At 40.9% G+C, this 16,422-nt stretch overlaps 1 protein-coding gene across 10 annotated transcripts in view; it reads left to right on the forward strand.

Annotated features, from left to right (window-relative positions):
- Positions 1 to 16,422, forward strand: part of ATG7 (autophagy related 7) — a 250,217-nt gene that overhangs the window by 131,995 nt on the left and 101,800 nt on the right. Inside the window, exon 19 of one of the 10 annotated variants that reach the window (XM_020981054.2) lies at positions 9,802 to 10,271. The exons of the other annotated variants lie outside the window; for them this stretch is intronic. Within the exon in view, the coding sequence (XP_020836713.1) occupies positions 9,802 to 9,873 (72 nt within the window). The 3' untranslated portion in view covers positions 9,874 to 10,271. Of the gene's footprint in view, positions 1 to 9,801; positions 10,272 to 16,422 lie in introns of those variants that run through there. 10 annotated transcript variants of the gene reach the window in all.

The raw sequence follows: 16,422 nt of genomic DNA on the forward strand, positions 1-16,422 counted from the left end.
GCATGTCCAGTGTTGAATTCATCATCCCCTTTCCTTCCCCGTGTCCCCATCCAAAGCTTTCCCCCCTTTTTTTTCCCTATTACTACTGAGTGTACCACTATCCTCTCAGTCACCTAGGTGTCTTCTTCAATTCCTCATCTACCCTCACCTCCTGATCCCAAGTCCTGTCGATCTTACCTTTGTTAATGTCTCTTTTACATGCTCCCTTCTCTCCTGAAAATGCCCCCGGCCCAACTTAGGTCCTTATCATTGCACACCTGGGCTATTACAACAGTCTGCTTGGTTGGTTTCTCTTCCCACCACTGTGCATTCTCCAGGCAGTTGTCAGACTGATCTCCCCAAAGGGCAGGCTTAACCAGTGTCACTTGCCTACTCAGTAAACTCCAATGGTTCCCTAATACTTCCAGGATCAAATTTAAAATTGTCCAGTGTTTAAAGCCCATCATAGCCTGCCCTTCCTTCCACCCTTCCAGGTTTCTTATACCTTACTCACTCCCATGTACTCTGTGATCTAGTTACATTGACTTCTTCGCTGTTCTTCATTCAAGACACTACCATCTCCCAACTCTGGGCATTTTCATTGGACTGGCTGTCCACTTGTGCCTGGAATTATCTCCCTCCTCAACTCTGGCTTCCCTGGCTTCTCTCAAGTCGCAGCTAAAATCTCATCTTCTGCAAAAATCCTTGCAGAATCCTTGTCTCTTAATGCCAGTGACTTCTCTCTTCCAGTTCCTCGTGTCTGTAGTGGTTTACATGTTTGTCTCTCCTGTTAGACTGTGAGCTTCTCAAGAGCAGGGACTGTCATTTGCCTTTCTCTGCATCCCTGTTGCTTAACATAGGGTCTGGTACACAATAAGTACTTAATAAATGCTTATTGACTGACTGACTCACTGACAGAAAAACAGTCTGGAAAGACATTCCAGGGCCTGACAAAATAGAAGTCAGGGGTCCTATGTTTGGCCCTGGTTCCACCACTTAAAAGCCACGTGACCTTGGACAAGTTATTTTATTTCTTTGTGCCTTCATATCCTTCTGTGTAAACTGAAGGCATTGGATAAGATGATCTCTCAGATCCCTTCCTCAGAATTGAAACTGAGTTAGAACTTGAAGAATGTGTTGAATTTAGATTGACAGTGTTTGGAGAGAGGAAGGAAGCCTGAGCAAAAGGAAATAGAAGTTCTTGGTGTCTAGTTGAGAAGACTAGTATGTGAAAATATGAACTGAATATTCACATAGGGAGGTGGAAGAAGATCAGCCTGGAGGGGTAGGTTGGATCCAGACCAAACAGAAGAGAGCATGAGTCTCAAAGTGCTACTTCCTGGGAGAGAACGTTCTTGAAGGAATTTCCACCTTTCTTCCTGTTGACCTTTATTTGTATGTGATATCGGAATTTCAGAATTCCTCTAAATAACCCTGGAACAGAGCAGAGGATGCCATGTATTTTTGTCCCTTTGATTGTGAATTTCATTTGGACTCTGGAAGTTCAAACTAACTTTTCATGAAGGGAATATGGGATAATGCCTAAGGAATTATTGGCCCTTCATTCTGATTTTCAAGAATCATGAGTTTAATGACCCTTCTTACAGGACTATCCGTTATAAACATCTAGCACAAGTGTTTATGGAAACAACAAGATAGAGATTCATAGAATCCTTGAAGTGGAAGGGACCCCCTGCCCCCAGTCATCCTGTCCAACTTCCAACACTGTGTAGGATTCTCTTCATCACCATCTCTGGCAGATGTCCTTTCTATCCTCTGCTTAAACATATCCCCTGAAAGAAGTTCAGAACTCCCAAAGTAGCACCTTCATTGTTGGACGGCACTTTCTTTTGTTTAGAAAGTTCTTTCTTCTTTGTCCAAATCTGTCTCCCTGTAAGTCCTACCCTATGGTCCTTGGTCTACCCCATTGGAGGATTATGGAACCAATCTCCTTCCACTCGATAAGGCCTCTTCAGTGCAAACTAAACCCTCTGAGCTTCTTCAACCATTCTTTGTCAGCATCCAGACTCCTCCTTAAGCCCTCATAGGGTCTTACCTTAACAATGAATAGTTATCCAAAGCACACTTTAAGTTTTAACAAGGAAGGTGGGAGGTAGAGAAGTTCAGTCTTAGTGCGTTTTCAAAAGAACTAGGACAAAATGTGGCCAATCATTAAGGAAAAAAATGGCAATTAAAAATGAAATAAAAGTGTCAATAACCCACAGGAAGCCTGGAGACTATTTTATAACACCAGAATAGAAGCTTAGGAAAAATGTGTGCCATGGTTAATAATTTTTTTTTTTAAATTTAAGACCTGCACAGCTCCTTACCCATTCTCAAGCCCTACAGGCATCTTTTTTTTTTTAAATGGAAAGATTTCCAGAATAAGAACAGAGAAGCCCACAAAGTGAGGCAGGTCAGGTATGGACTAGAAATTAAGTAGTTTAAAAAAGATTGTCAAATGTGCTTTTCAAGGGTCTCCAAAGAAAGTCTTTAAATGCATCAGAAGCAAAAAGTCTACTTGAAATTTATTGGAATCACTGAATGACCTTGGACTCAGGAATAAAAAGTGATTCATTGTATTCTTTGCCTCATCTTTACTGAAGAAGATGTGAAAGGTGGTATCTTTTGAAATGTGTCGGCCACAAAGGTACTGGACCAACCAGAGGTAAATGTATAGGATATTCTCAGTGTAATTGATACTCTAGGTACACTCAGGTCTTCAGGACCAGGACTAGGTAGCATCCACTTGGAAGTTTCTAAAGAATTCAAAGGACTAAGATCAAATGGTGTATAATAACCTGCATTTACAGTACAGATGGTCACTAACCCAGAGAGCTAGCTTATTGCCAGTGCGATTGCCATCATTCAATTAAGAACCGTTTATTAAGTAGGCATTGTGCTATATGTTGAGGATACAAGGGCAAAAATGAAACAGTCTCTTCAAGGAGTTTGCATCCACAAAAAAAGGTTTCGGAGGAAATTGTCAAGTCTTTTATACAGTGGGCACTAAGTATTTGCTAGTCACACTGATATCTCACTTGCATGTTGGCACCTGTAGGTAAGGGTAGGTGGAATGCTAAAGCCAGTGTTCTTGTTACCTTTTTCATGATCTCCATTGGTTATTTAGAGGCATTGAGGTTGGGGAGAAGAAGCAGAAAGGCATTGTTCTTGGGAGTCTTCAAAGACCTGGATTCGAATCTTAACTTGACTATTTACTAGTATGGGCGAGTCATTTGATCTCTCTGAGCCTCAGGTTCCTCATCTGTAAAATGGGATCATCACCCCTCAAGCACATCCCTCACAGGGTGAAATGAGTGCTTTGTAAAGCACTTTGGGTTAGAGCAATAAAGCCCTAGATAAATTCACTGTGTAAGCAAATGTAACTTAGTGAGGGGAAAGGCAGCATGGTTTTTGAAAGGGGTAATCATGTCTTACTGGAGTAAGAGATTTACATGAGGTAGTAAATGAACTTCTAGAGAATGTCGTTTTAAAGTTTCAAAAAGGCTTCGTCAAGGTTTCACACCCAAGGGTAATAGAGACATTGAGTCTGTAGGGAACTGGAGAGAATTTTTTGCCATGAGAAGAAAATTGACTTAGAGGTAAGAAACAAAGGTGAAGAATACATGACCATTTCTCTGTTGAGGGAGGACCTCAAGGTCCTGATGGCTAGAATGAGCTGGAAAGAGAGCTTACACAGCAGTCTCTGAGCTGGCAGAGTCAGTCAGTAAACATATAGAGGCCCCTACCAGGGCTAGGCACTGTGCTAAGCTCTAAGGACACAACAAGAGGTCAACAGTAGGCCCTGCCCTGAAGGAACTGGTAATCTAACCAAGGAGACACCATTCAAATAACCACGTACAAACAGGCCGAGTACAACACGAATTGGAAAGAATCAGCAGAGGGAGGGCACTTGAATTCAGAGGGATGAGGAAAGGCTTTCCTTAGAAGATAGGATTTCATGAGGGATGTGTAGCAAGCCAGGGGAGCCAGGAGGCAGAGATGAAGAGGAGCATTTGATGCTTGAGGCACAGCCAGAGAAAATGCCCAGATGTTAAGCTGTTCCAGGTAATAAGTGCAAGTCAACAGCGGGAACCTAACATATATGTTTTAGGTGTGGGGGTATGTGTATGTGTGTGTGGGGGGGTGTATATAACATATATAATGGTCTCTGAGCTCTCATTAACAACTAAGGAATATATTGAAAACAAAACACCCAACATCTTATTACTGTACAAAATACGATCTATTTGTGGAGGCAGATTTGGAGGCAGAGAAGCTGTGTTTGAATTCTGGCCCCACTGGCTACAATCTGTGTGACTGGGCAAGTCCCTGAAACTCTCAGAGCTTCCCTTTACTCTTTAGAAACCAAAGGAGCTGGACTAGATTACCTTACAGGTCCCTTCAAACTCTAAATATATGATCCCATGATCTGTACATCTGGAATATTTTATCCATTCCTGTTCACCAAACTTCAAAACAGGCTAACCCAATTTTAGAAGGCCCAAAGGAGGACAGCTAAAATGATAACTTGCAGCCGTATGAGATCTCCTTGTATTTTAGAAAGCCCTTTCACATAAGTTCTCAGATTTTATCCTCAAAAACAGGTCTCTGGACAAGGCCAGGAAATTAGTTGTCCTCATTTTGAAGCTGATAAAACTAAGAGATATTCATGTTAATCACGCGCCATAGAGCATTCTTTAAAAAAAAAAAAGAGGCCCATTAGGGTATAGTCTTCCTTGCCCAGTGGGCATACTCTAACCTAAGCACTGACTATTTCAACTAGCTGGTCATTGCCAAGAGGAAACGTTCGTCCACTGACTTGTGAGATTTTTTTCTTCCCAAGAGCAAATAGAGGATATACAGTTCTAGTAGAAGTCTACTGCTTGCTCAGATTTCCCTAGTGAATGTTTTCCCCTCAGTCTAACAATAGCAACATTCCTCTGTGTTGTTTAACAAGAGAGAGAAGAGCTAGAAAGATCTGGGGAGGCAGAAGGAGGCTGTCCATCGCAGCTGTTTCTGGGAACTCTTCTTACTTAGTTCAGTGAAGTTCCAAACTCTTTGTCTTCTAGGTGGGGTAAATTAATTTAATTCTTCCATGAGTCATTCTGCCCACAATCTCCCTTGTGGTAGTAGCGCTTGTGAAAACAGACACTGTCGCACATGTATTGTATGAGTTGGCAGTCGGGAGGCCCTTCGCTGGGTTGGCAGAGCATGGCTAACTCAGCCTGAGTCCACATGCTTATCAGGACCTACAAGGGCTGAGTGTTCAATCTGTAACGAGGAAGTGGAGGGAAGAGCCAGCGTCCAAGCCACAGGTAGTGGTGGAGAGGCGCAGCGTCAGCTGAAGCCAGCTGGTAACTCACTTTGGGGGGAAAAAAAAGCAAAGATCAGATGACTCTGGAATCATTTAATCCAGATGAAATCCATCCACCTCGATTATGAGCTTCCCCAAGAGCCTTTATTAAGCAGAATCTTCATGAAGTTCTTGTGCAGTTTTGAAACTTGAGACTTTAATTATGTTGTCAGTATCATAGGGAGAATCTATCATCTTTTTGTGGGGGATGTTTTTTTCAAAGCTGATGTGGACTTTAATTTTGCATTCTACCTCTCACACTATGAGACCATTGCAAGTCAATTAACCTCTGAACCTCAGTTTCCTAATCTGTAAAATGGGAATAATAAAAACCTGCATTACCTGCCTTATAAGCTTGTTGTCACACTTACAGGAGATAATATCCATAAAGTGCTTTGAAAGCTTTAGAGGACTGTGTAAATGTTAGTTATTATTTTTATTGTCCTGAGACACCAGTTTGACCTTCCTGTCTTTATTAGGCATTTTTTGTCACAAGATTCCAAATAAGAATATGTGGTGTATAATTATGTAATGTAGCTGTCTTAATCACAGTTAAATTTGCTTTCGAGTATCAATTCCAGATAGATTAAATGTTTTCAAGGCCTTCACAGTGACAGCGTGTTTCTTAGTATCCTCTACTACACCTTGGCCCTAGGGAAATATTTATTAGGTCGAAAATACAAGAATATTGATGGTCAGCGTGACTGTTGTTGCTTCATCCACCCTCTTAACAGAATCCACAAAGACCAGGCCTGGGAAGAGCTAAACTGCTCTGCTCTGCTGTCCCTGGGACCATACATTCTCATTTTCACCCCATTCTCCCCCCATTCTCCCCATCCTTTTCCACCTCTCACTCTGAAAACTGTAATCAAATCAGCACTATCTTTGTATCTGGAAATGGTGTGTTCGCAGACTTGCGAAATGTTCCACTCACTGTCTTTATGATTCCCCAGACTAACTGCCTTCCCTGGCCCACTTCATGTGTTGTTTCCCCAGTTAGACTATGACCTGCTTGAGGGCAGAGACTGTTTTACTTCATTAGTTGCATTCTTTGTGTTTTGTATAGCTTATAGCAGATAGTAAGGACCTAATAAATGCTTCTTTCTTTCCCATCCTTCCTTCTCAGGATGATAAAAAAAAAAATTTTTTAATGGGCAGCTAGGTGGTACAGTAAATAGAATGTAGGGCCTAGAATCAAAAAGGCTCATCTTCCTGAATTCAAATCCGGCCTCAGATGCTTACTAGTTGTGTGACTCTGGGCAAGTCACTTAACTCTGTTTGCCTGTCATGACAAACTGGACAAGACTGAGCAGCAACAACAGCAACGAGGAAAGGGAAGTTGGGTGGTGCAGTGGATAGCGCACTGGACTGGGAATCAGGAAGGTGCGTTTTCACAAAATCAGTTCTGGCCTCAGGCACTTACTGGCTTTGTGTCCCTGGGTAGGTTACTTGACCTTGTTGGCCTTGGTTTGCTCATCTTTGAAATGAGCTGGAGAAGGAAGTGGTGGACCATTCCAGCATCATTGCCAGGGATACCCCAAAAGGGGTCATGCAGAGTGAGACACATCTGAACAACAACCACCATGGGAATTAAAAAAAAAAACCTAAACCTTTAAAAAAAAGATGTAGTCTTTATTAATAATAGGAGAAGTCACTTGCATTTATGGAAAAGTCACATCTGAGACTATCAAAAGCCCTTAGCTATAAGAAAAGCCTTATTTCTTGAAGACTTTTCAAAACATTTCCTTCCTGCCTTTCATCCAGGGAAGATGAGAGAGAACATGGCTCTGAACCTCTGGTTTTTGAATTTTAATACCGACTGTAGAGTGGTATTAATTGCCCTTTCTTGCCTGTTTCTTTCAGGGGCTTACTAGAGATCACAGCCTTAATCTTTGATGCAGGAGGCTTGTGAACATTAACTATCAAAGATGAGGCATAGTTGGAGAAAGATCGATGTAAATGATCATTTTTGCAGTTTTTGCTTCAGTCTGGACCTCTGCAGTTGTCTTTTGCCTTTGGTTACTTTTGACTGACCTGACCCGTTCAAGGCTTTCTTTGTGTAGCTGTATATGTTTTGAAATTACTGCAAGGTCGTAATTCAGAATCATGTTCAGAAGATAATCTGATCTGTTGAAAACCTGAATTAGAAGAATCCATGCAAGTACAGCAATATTATAAATTAAGATATAAATCATGTCTAACAAGGAGAATGAGCTAAGTTAATGAAAAAATACTATTCATAAGAGTCCTTCTTGACAGAATATGTGGAACAATTCTTGAGTGCAAGAACACATTGCTGGCCTCAGAAACAACACATGCAAAAGATGTTGGCATTTCCTTAGGCCCTTGGTTTGTAAAAAGCTGATGATTTTAGATTTGTTTCATTTATTCACCTAGAAAAATCCTGAAATTCTATGAAAGAGGAAATCTTCATTATTCTAAGCACAGTAACTTCCATCAATAAAAACAAATATTCCAATCTCTAAACAAGTGAAAGATAATTACAATTGAAACAATAAAGTTCTGTCCTTTACAATTTGTTTTTAAAATGTGCATATTAATTTTACCAATTCAATTCCTTAGACATTTATTAATGCTGACTATGTATAAGTTCCTAAGGCAAATATTAGAGCTTACAAACATGAACAGTTCTCACCCTCTAAAAGGTTATATTCTACTGAGTAGGTGTGTAGCTACCTGAGAATCATCTAATCCAGGATTTTCTATCCATACCATTCCTTCTGTTTTTGTCTCAAACTTTTATTTCAGTCTTGTACAATTATTTACTTATCATAGATTTATGCCATGCCTTCCCAACAAGAGTATAAACTCTTTGAGGGCAGGTGTTATATCTTAAATATTTTGTACTCCTTCATGTTATATGGTAAGGTGCCTTGCTCTTCAAAGGCAGTCAGTCAAGGCATGTTGATTTGATTTGGTCCCAGGATTGGTAATCAGGTGAGATAAAGTTGCATTTAGTAGATATGCTTCAAAAGAAGAGGTTCTCATGTGTGCTACGTAGCAGAGTGACTGGAACCTATAAAATTCTGACGTTTTGTCAGAATTTTGCCCTGCTTTGATGTTATCTTTTACTTATTTCTCCACTTCTCTTTATAAATTTTTATTTAAGAAAGAGCTGTTGATTTTTCCTAGTCTCAGCTGATACACAGCCACCCTTAGGCCTGGTGGTATTGACCTTAGAATCTGGAAAAGGGTCGCCACCCAGTGTTTGTCTCCTCAGGTAATGGTGTACACCACTGGTGTATCATTTTGGGAGAAGATCTTGGAATATACATGACTGGGAAATAGCAGAGTTTCCAGGGCCTCTTTCTCCCTAGTGATTAAATCTCCAGGAAAGAGCTTGAATCAATCAGCAGGCATGTATTATGCACTTACTGTTTGTGGGCTCTGTACTAAGTGCTAGAAATACACAGAAAGGACAAAAGTAGTCCTGGCCCTCAAGGAATATGCATTGTCATAGGAGAGAGAACATTTAAATAACTGGATACATAGAAGATACATACAGAGTAGATGAAGGCAGTTTGTCCTGGGAAAGTCTTCCTGTACAAGGTGAGATTTAAACCTTGAAGGGAATTAGGGAGACTAAGCAGTGGACGTGAAGGAGCAGAGTACTTTAGGCATGGAGGACATCTAGTACAAAGGTCTGCATTTCACAGGCGAGATGGAGAAGTGTGTTAGAAAAACTGTTTATTGTATTTGGATCACAGAGCACAAGGAGGAGGGGTACTAAGTGGTCAGAAGGTTGAGAAGATAGGATGTGACCAGGTTATGAAGGGCGTTAAGTGCCAGAATAATCTATATTTGATCCTGGAAGCGATTGGGATTTACTGGGAATCATTAGAGAGGGAAGGGGGGGTGACACAGTCAGAAGAAAAGTCCTCTTGGCCACTGAGTGGAGGATGGATGGGCAGGGGAGATCATCTAGAAGTATCTTGCACTAGTTAAGATGAGAGGTAATGAGGGTGTGAACTAGGAGAGCTATGTGAGAGAGGTTGTAAGGTTAGAAACAAGGGATTGGGTGAGTGAGGTGAGAGTGAGCACCTAGATGCCTGAGAGATGGTGGTGGCCTCCATGGTGCTAGGGAAGGGTGGAAGGGGGAAGGTCTGATGTGAAAGAGTTTTGTCTGGAGCATGTTGAGCTTGATGCCAGTGAATGGCTTTAAAGCATTCAGTAAATCACTGGGTGTGATCAGCTGCCCCTTTGAAGTGAAAGATACAGCTTAACTTTTGATACCCAGGAAGATGAAAACTGTGGGTAATTACAGACATGAAGCAGAGAGCTGGGCTTTCTGTTCTCAACAGGAAATGCCACGTGAAAGTCCCCCAGCCATGTGGCCCCGGGCAGGCCATATCTCCTGAGGGTGTTCAGAACAGTCTACGAGCAGACAGAGTATGTGCCCTAAGTGCTGCTTAAATGAATTAATGTATTGTTTCATTGTTTCCCAGGTAGGAAAAAGGCAGAATGACACTTGCAGCAAGGACTTGGGGCATCCATCTTGCAGAACATTTCATAAATGAGGACACTAAGGGGCAAGGCACACCCTGGAGTCAGGAGGACCTGAGTTCAAATCCAGCCTCAGACAGCTGTGTGACCCTGAGCAAGTCACTTAACCCCAATTGCCTCGCCCAAAAACAAATAAATGAGGACATTGTTAAGGTCTTCTTCAGTGATTGACTAATTGAGGACATGTGTGTCATGTATGTTAGAGGAGGTGAGGTGGGATGAAAAAAAGCATGATTGGTCTTGAAGGTTGAGCTCTAGTTCTGCTATTTATCTTCTTTGTACGACCCTGGGCAAGGCATTGACCTCTCTGTACATCAATCTCCTTACCTATAAAATGGGGATAATAATGCTTGCCTCTTAGAGTTATTAAAAGCTCAATAAATGCAAGTTATTATTATTTTAATAAGTCAAATTCAAGTTCATTTCTTAACTTCGTAGTCGACTTACTCTTACACTTTTCCGACAGACATTTCATTGCAGGAGATCTTAAGTCTTGCCTGATGTGTAGGAGTGTGGCTTCAATGATGTTGCTCCGTTGAAATTAATTTCTACAAATGAGCTCACCCCAGCTTGTAATTCACCTCGAATCAATAAACACCTGCCCCAAGCCAGGCCAGCATCAGAGCAGGTTCAAGCTATCTGGAGCTGAGCTTAGGGCAGAAAAAGGATTTTTCATTTTTAAACAGGGACTGAAAATGTTGATGTATTTGAATATCTTCAGAAATTTCTGGAGCAAAGTAAGAATCAAGTTTGTCCAGATGAACCATAGACCCTTTCTCTGTGGGGATATTTTGCTTGTTTACAAAGAAAAACCTGAGGATTTGGAGAAGTTCTTCATTAATGGGAAAACTCCTAATACTTCTCAGGAACCTTATAATGAAACTAACCCTGTGTTTTGAGTGACTCTTTACTCTGTTGTCTCTTTGTAATTCTGCTCACCTGCCATGAACCATGTATTCTAGAGTCAGAGCCTTCCTATCTCGGTATAGATAGTCACTTCACCAGTGACTTAGGAACTTTTTGTGTAGTTTGGTTTTGTGAGTGTGTGTGTTTTGTAATTTTGCTTGTTCGGCGAGTATTCTTGAGGCAGGCACATCATATATGATCACATGCTACACAAGGGCTGTGGAATTCAGTTCTGTTTATGTCTGGCGAGGCTGAGTCCTAGTCAGTATATCTGGTTTGGATGGGGAACCTGAAGTGCTCAGACTTCACCCTTGATGTGAAACACTAATTAATATTCTGGGCATGTAAGGAAGAACCCGGCACACTCAGACTATTGTTACTATAGCAAGACACTACTCCAGACATCACAAGACTAGTTCGACAAGGAAGCATGATGACTGTGGATTAAAAATCTTGCCAGGGTCTTGAAGGATTTATGATCTTTCTGTTGTTGTTGTTGTTCTGGGTAAAACAGAAAAATGCTTTTCTCACTTAACTTTGGAAACTCTGTGGGGAAGCTGAGAAAACTCCTCACCAAACTCCAGGATGCTTAGCTGCTGAGGATGAATTGTGTATGGTGTTCGAGTTGCATTGAGAAAGCCCAAAGCATTTGTTTGGCAGAAAACCATCATAGCTACTCACTTCCATTCACTTTTCTGGGTTCCTTAAATGACTGCCTGTTTCCTGAGAAAAAAGACAAATTCAGCTTCTTGAGGAATCAGAATGGTGGCTTGTTGGATTCCCATTTTAGCATCTGAGACCCACATCAATTCTTTACATTGTAGTATTTTTCTAAAAAGTGAGCAAAGGAATGTTTTTCTCACTTTTGGTTCCAGACTTTTCATGTTTCTCTATTGAAATTCTTCTCTTTTCATATATTGTATTGAACGGCAGCATGGTATAGTAGATAGGGCAGGGCACCAGACTTGGAGGTTCAGATTTCACTTCTCAGATACCAGCTGTGTGACCCTATGCAAGTCACTTAACCTCCGTCTGTCTCAGTTACCTCATTTGTAAAATGAAGATGTTGGACTCAGTGGTCTCTAGGGCCCCTTCGATTCTCTAAATCTGCAGTTCTATAATATTTGCTGTTTTACTACACAAGGTTTTTGGCTTTTTTTAAAACCTTTGAGAACCACTGCTGAATTTATGGCGTAGCAACTGAATGAGAAATTGACGATATTTGATTGCTCGAGGATGTTTAAGTCTGCAAGTACCTCTGTTCTTATTATTACATTTTTATTTACCAAAAAGGGAACTGTTGCTTAGTAAGCTTTTAATGGCAAGATTTGGCCCTTGACAAGAGGAGATTCGAGGTCAGTAGTATGACTCAGGATTTCAGCTCGCAAAGAACTTGACTTTCAAGTCCCATTTATCTTTGAGGTATGGCTGGACAAGACTCAAAAAGCTCTTAGATTTCACTTTGCCTAGGAAGATTCTTAGCAAATTATTTTTAACCATTTGGATTTAGTACAAATTTGTATTTGAAATCCAAAAAGCCTCTGCGTTAACAGAAAACACTGACTAGAGAACTACATCCCACTGAGCAAGGATCCTTTGGAAGGCATAACTTCCAGATCATTTAGAAAGCCTAATTTCTTTTTAAACAGCAACTGTTATTTGAACCCAGTTGTACTCTGAGGAAAGATTAGTGACCAGTGACCAGAAAGTGAGCTTCCAAAGGCACTTTCCAGCAGTTAAATCCAATAAGTAGTTATGAAGCACTGACAATCACTTGAAATAGAGGACAGCATCAGAGGTCTTAAGGTTGAACCAGGGGTTCAGCTTGGGACATGCTTTTGGACCTAGACCAGCCTCCTGGTATAGGGGTTCTATGGATCAGAACAGCCTATCGGGCAGCTCCAAAAGTATAATGACTATGTTAGCGACAGCTATGTAAATGAAGGCAGTAGTAAATAGCTACAGAAATTAGATTGTACAGTGTACAGTGTTGGTACTACTTTGTTGGGATTAAAACAAGTCACTTTCCTTTTTTTTTGCCTTAAAAGCATTTAACTAAAAAATTATGATTTTATATCTCCTTCGTTTCCAAATATATCTCTCCTCTATCCAGGGATCTATCCTTTTAACAAAGAATAAAAGCAAGGGAAAAAAAAAGCAGCTCAACAAAACTAATGAGCACATCCATTGATTCTAAGAGTATATGCAGTTTTCTAGATCTGTTGTCTCTCATCTCTGCAAAGTAGATAGGAGACGCATGTTCTCTTTTCTGAGGTCAAGCTTGGCCATTATAATTGCATTGTTAAGGGGTTTTTTTGTTCTTTTTAATTCATTGTAAGTTATTTGTTATAAGTACATTTTGTTGCCCTGGTTCTGCTTGCTTCACTCTGCATCAGTTCAACTCTTCCCATGCTTCTCAGAATTCCTCACATTTCTTATTTCTTACAATGTGGTAATATTCCATTACATTTACATACAACAATTTTTAGCCACTTCCCCAATTGATGGGCACCAACTTTCCCCCTAATTCTTTGCCTGCCACAAAAAGTGTTGCTGTAACTATTTAGAGACCAATAAATTGTGTTTCTGTAGTCCTCCCAAAGTTCAAGGTGCCAATCAGAGTCCATGACACCTGACATCATCCAACATTTGCATGCTCACAGTTCAATATTTGGGGTACATAGAGTTCTATATAGTTGGTGCTTTCCTACCACTAAGATGTACCTTATGATAAAGATGTTACAGATTAAACAGTACCCTGAAGAAATGAATGTGCTCCTAAAGAAGAACTCTTGAGTTTGTACCTCATGCTCACATTCAGAATATTTTCTTTGCAAGGAGACCTAATTCATTTGTTTTTAGATCTTTGCAAACTCTGCAGATTTGTAGTTCTGGCATAAAGCATTGTGTGGGTAGAAAATAGAAATGTTGAAGGAGTGTATATTTGCCCAATCTTGTTAGATTCGTGCTGTCTGCCTCTTTCTAATGTTTTCTCATGATTGGGTGCAGTTAAACCATGACATGCCGTCAGCAAGCAATGGCTTGGGAGCAGATTTATGGCACTCCATCGACAACACAACCCTACTGACCTGTGCACCGAGGGTTTCTTCAAGCCACAGAATGTTACTTAGATAGTTCTATATCCACAGAGTTGTTGCTGTGACACATCTAATCATTGTGAATAGCAGGAGCATGAGGAAGGACAAGGGCTATGCTTTGCATATTTAAATATATTCAAATTCATGCCCCATCCTAGTCCTATTTTGTTTCATCCTGGACTAATTTCTTGGAGGTCTTGAGCCAGCAAGCCTGTGTTAATCTTCACATTTTAACTATCCGATGAATTGCTTCTGCTTTCTTTTGACAGCTGTGTTTATTTTTAGAGCTCAGGCATATAAAGAGATCTACACAGTGAGAAGCGCTGGAAATTACTGGCAAACCTAAAGCCCCGTTTGGGTGTGAGTATGTCTGTGTATTTCATACAAGCATGAAATACTGTCAACAGAGTGTCGGGCTGGCTACACATGGCCTCCATCAGAAGTGGTGTCTCTGTTGGCATTGTGTTAGCTCTCGTCATGCTCTTGACCTACCTTGCCAGTCACTTAACAAGTATCGTGGATTTAGCAGTTTTGTGCTTGGTACAGTTGGGGATGCCTAAAAAAATATCTTAAAAATTATAGTCTCATAAGGGTGGTGAATAAGACGTATACATAGTTGAGTGGAAAGTGAACCAAAAGTTAAGTGCCCTAGCTCTGCCACAAGCTCCCTCTGTGATCCAGGAGAAATCACTTTACCTTTGTGAACCTGTCTCCTTCTTTGTAGAAGAATCAGTTTGTATTAGATAATAACTGTCTCTTATTTCTGTGACCATGATGTAGGATATATCATTCAATCAAATAAACAAAGACCAGCAGAGGTAATTACTGAACCACTGGCAGTGATATTTGAAGGTTGGTGGAGGATAGCAGTGAGATGAGGTAGGGTGTGGATGAGGGTTGGAGCTCTGACTTTTTTTTTTAAGTGGGCAGAATCTGTACGCTCTAGCCCAGTAGCACAGATCATTAAAGAGATGGTTACTGAAGATCTAGAAAAGGAATTTGTGATTATAAAGTACCATTATGGCTTTGTTGGGAACAGGTCAGGTCATATTAACCGTATTTCCTTTTTTGAAAGAGAATTCATGAACCTAGTCCATCTCACCGTCCATGTCCCACTAAGCTAATAGATCGTGGATATGCTGTAAATAGAGTTTCCCTAGATTTTTAGCAAAGCATTTTTAATGAAACATCACATATTAATCTTTAATTTTTATTTTATTTTTTCAAAGAACTAAAACCCACCTTTTCTCCCTTTCCCCTCCCCAACTAAAAAAGAAGGGAAAATAAGGCCCTTGTAACAAATATACATAGTCGAACAAAACCAATTCCCACTTTGGTTTTGTCCAAAACAATGACAACAACAACAATAACAAACTGTTTTGTTTTGCATCTTGAGTCCCTCACTTCTCTGTCTGGAGTGGGTAGTGTGTTTCATTGTGAGTCCTCTGGAGTCTTTCTTGGTCATTGCGTTGATCAGAGCTCTTAAGTATTTCAAAGCTGTTTGATTTTACAATACTGCTATTACTGCATAAATTGTTCTCCTGGTTCTGTGCATTATCACCTCCTTCTGAAGGACTATGCAACCTACTAGTGTATTTATGAGGGCAAAAGGAGTAAGTAGATACCACTTATATCCCAATAATTCAATGGTTGCCAGGCCAGCTTTATATGTAGGTAGGATAAGTAGCTGCCTACGTGTATCTTCTAGCAGAGCCACCTGCCCTGGAAATATCTTTCTCCCTGGTCTTCCACTCTGAAATTCCACCCTTGAAGAGCCTTAGATTGGGAATCAATCATTCAGTGAGTACTTCTTAAAATACTGACTGATACTCTGCTAAGTGCTGGGAGTACACAGACAGAAGTCAGATACTTCCTTGATCTCCAGGAGGGCAGTGCCTGAAGGAAACTAGGGATTCCAAGAGGCAGATATAAGGAGGGAAAGCATTCCAGGCTCCTATTGTTCCACTTCTCCCTTTGCTTCTTCCTTCCTACACATGTACTCTTTTGGGCCATTGTCCTTATCCTTACTTTGATTTCATTCTACTCTTTCCAACCTAAAGCCAGTGGTTAGCCATCCCAACACTACTCTCTCCTCTGCTTTTGATTCCCATGTCCCCTCGTCCTGTTGCTTCTCTTCTCTGTCTGAACCTCATCCCTCTTTGTTCCTATTCATGAGCCACTGAAAAAGCTGGAGGGAGTCCCACAACCCTACAGACTGTTAGACATCAGCTGGACCCTCACCACTATTCAGGCCTAAACTATTCCAAACCTTTCCTTCCCTACTGATGCCCCTCCCCCCCGAACACATACACCCTTCCTCTTTCCCTCCCTCTCAGCTCATCCAGCCCAGCTGGCTTCTCGCTTCCTCATTCACAATACTCTTCTAGGAGTCTGTGTCTTTGTACCAGCAGTCCCTCATGCCTGGAATTCACTCTTCCTTACCTTTGTCTTATGGGTTCCACTTTTTCTATTACATTCAGCTCAGGCACCATCTTCTGCAGTGACGTATCTTCTGACCCTTACCTTTCTCCAGCTCCCTCTCAAACTACCTTGTATTTA

Source organism: Phascolarctos cinereus, unplaced genomic scaffold (genome assembly GCF_003287225.1).
Source record: "Phascolarctos cinereus isolate Bilbo 61053 unplaced genomic scaffold, phaCin_HiC Scaffold_4;HRSCAF=312, whole genome shotgun sequence".
NCBI classification, from domain to species: domain Eukaryota; kingdom Metazoa; phylum Chordata; class Mammalia; order Diprotodontia; family Phascolarctidae; genus Phascolarctos; species Phascolarctos cinereus.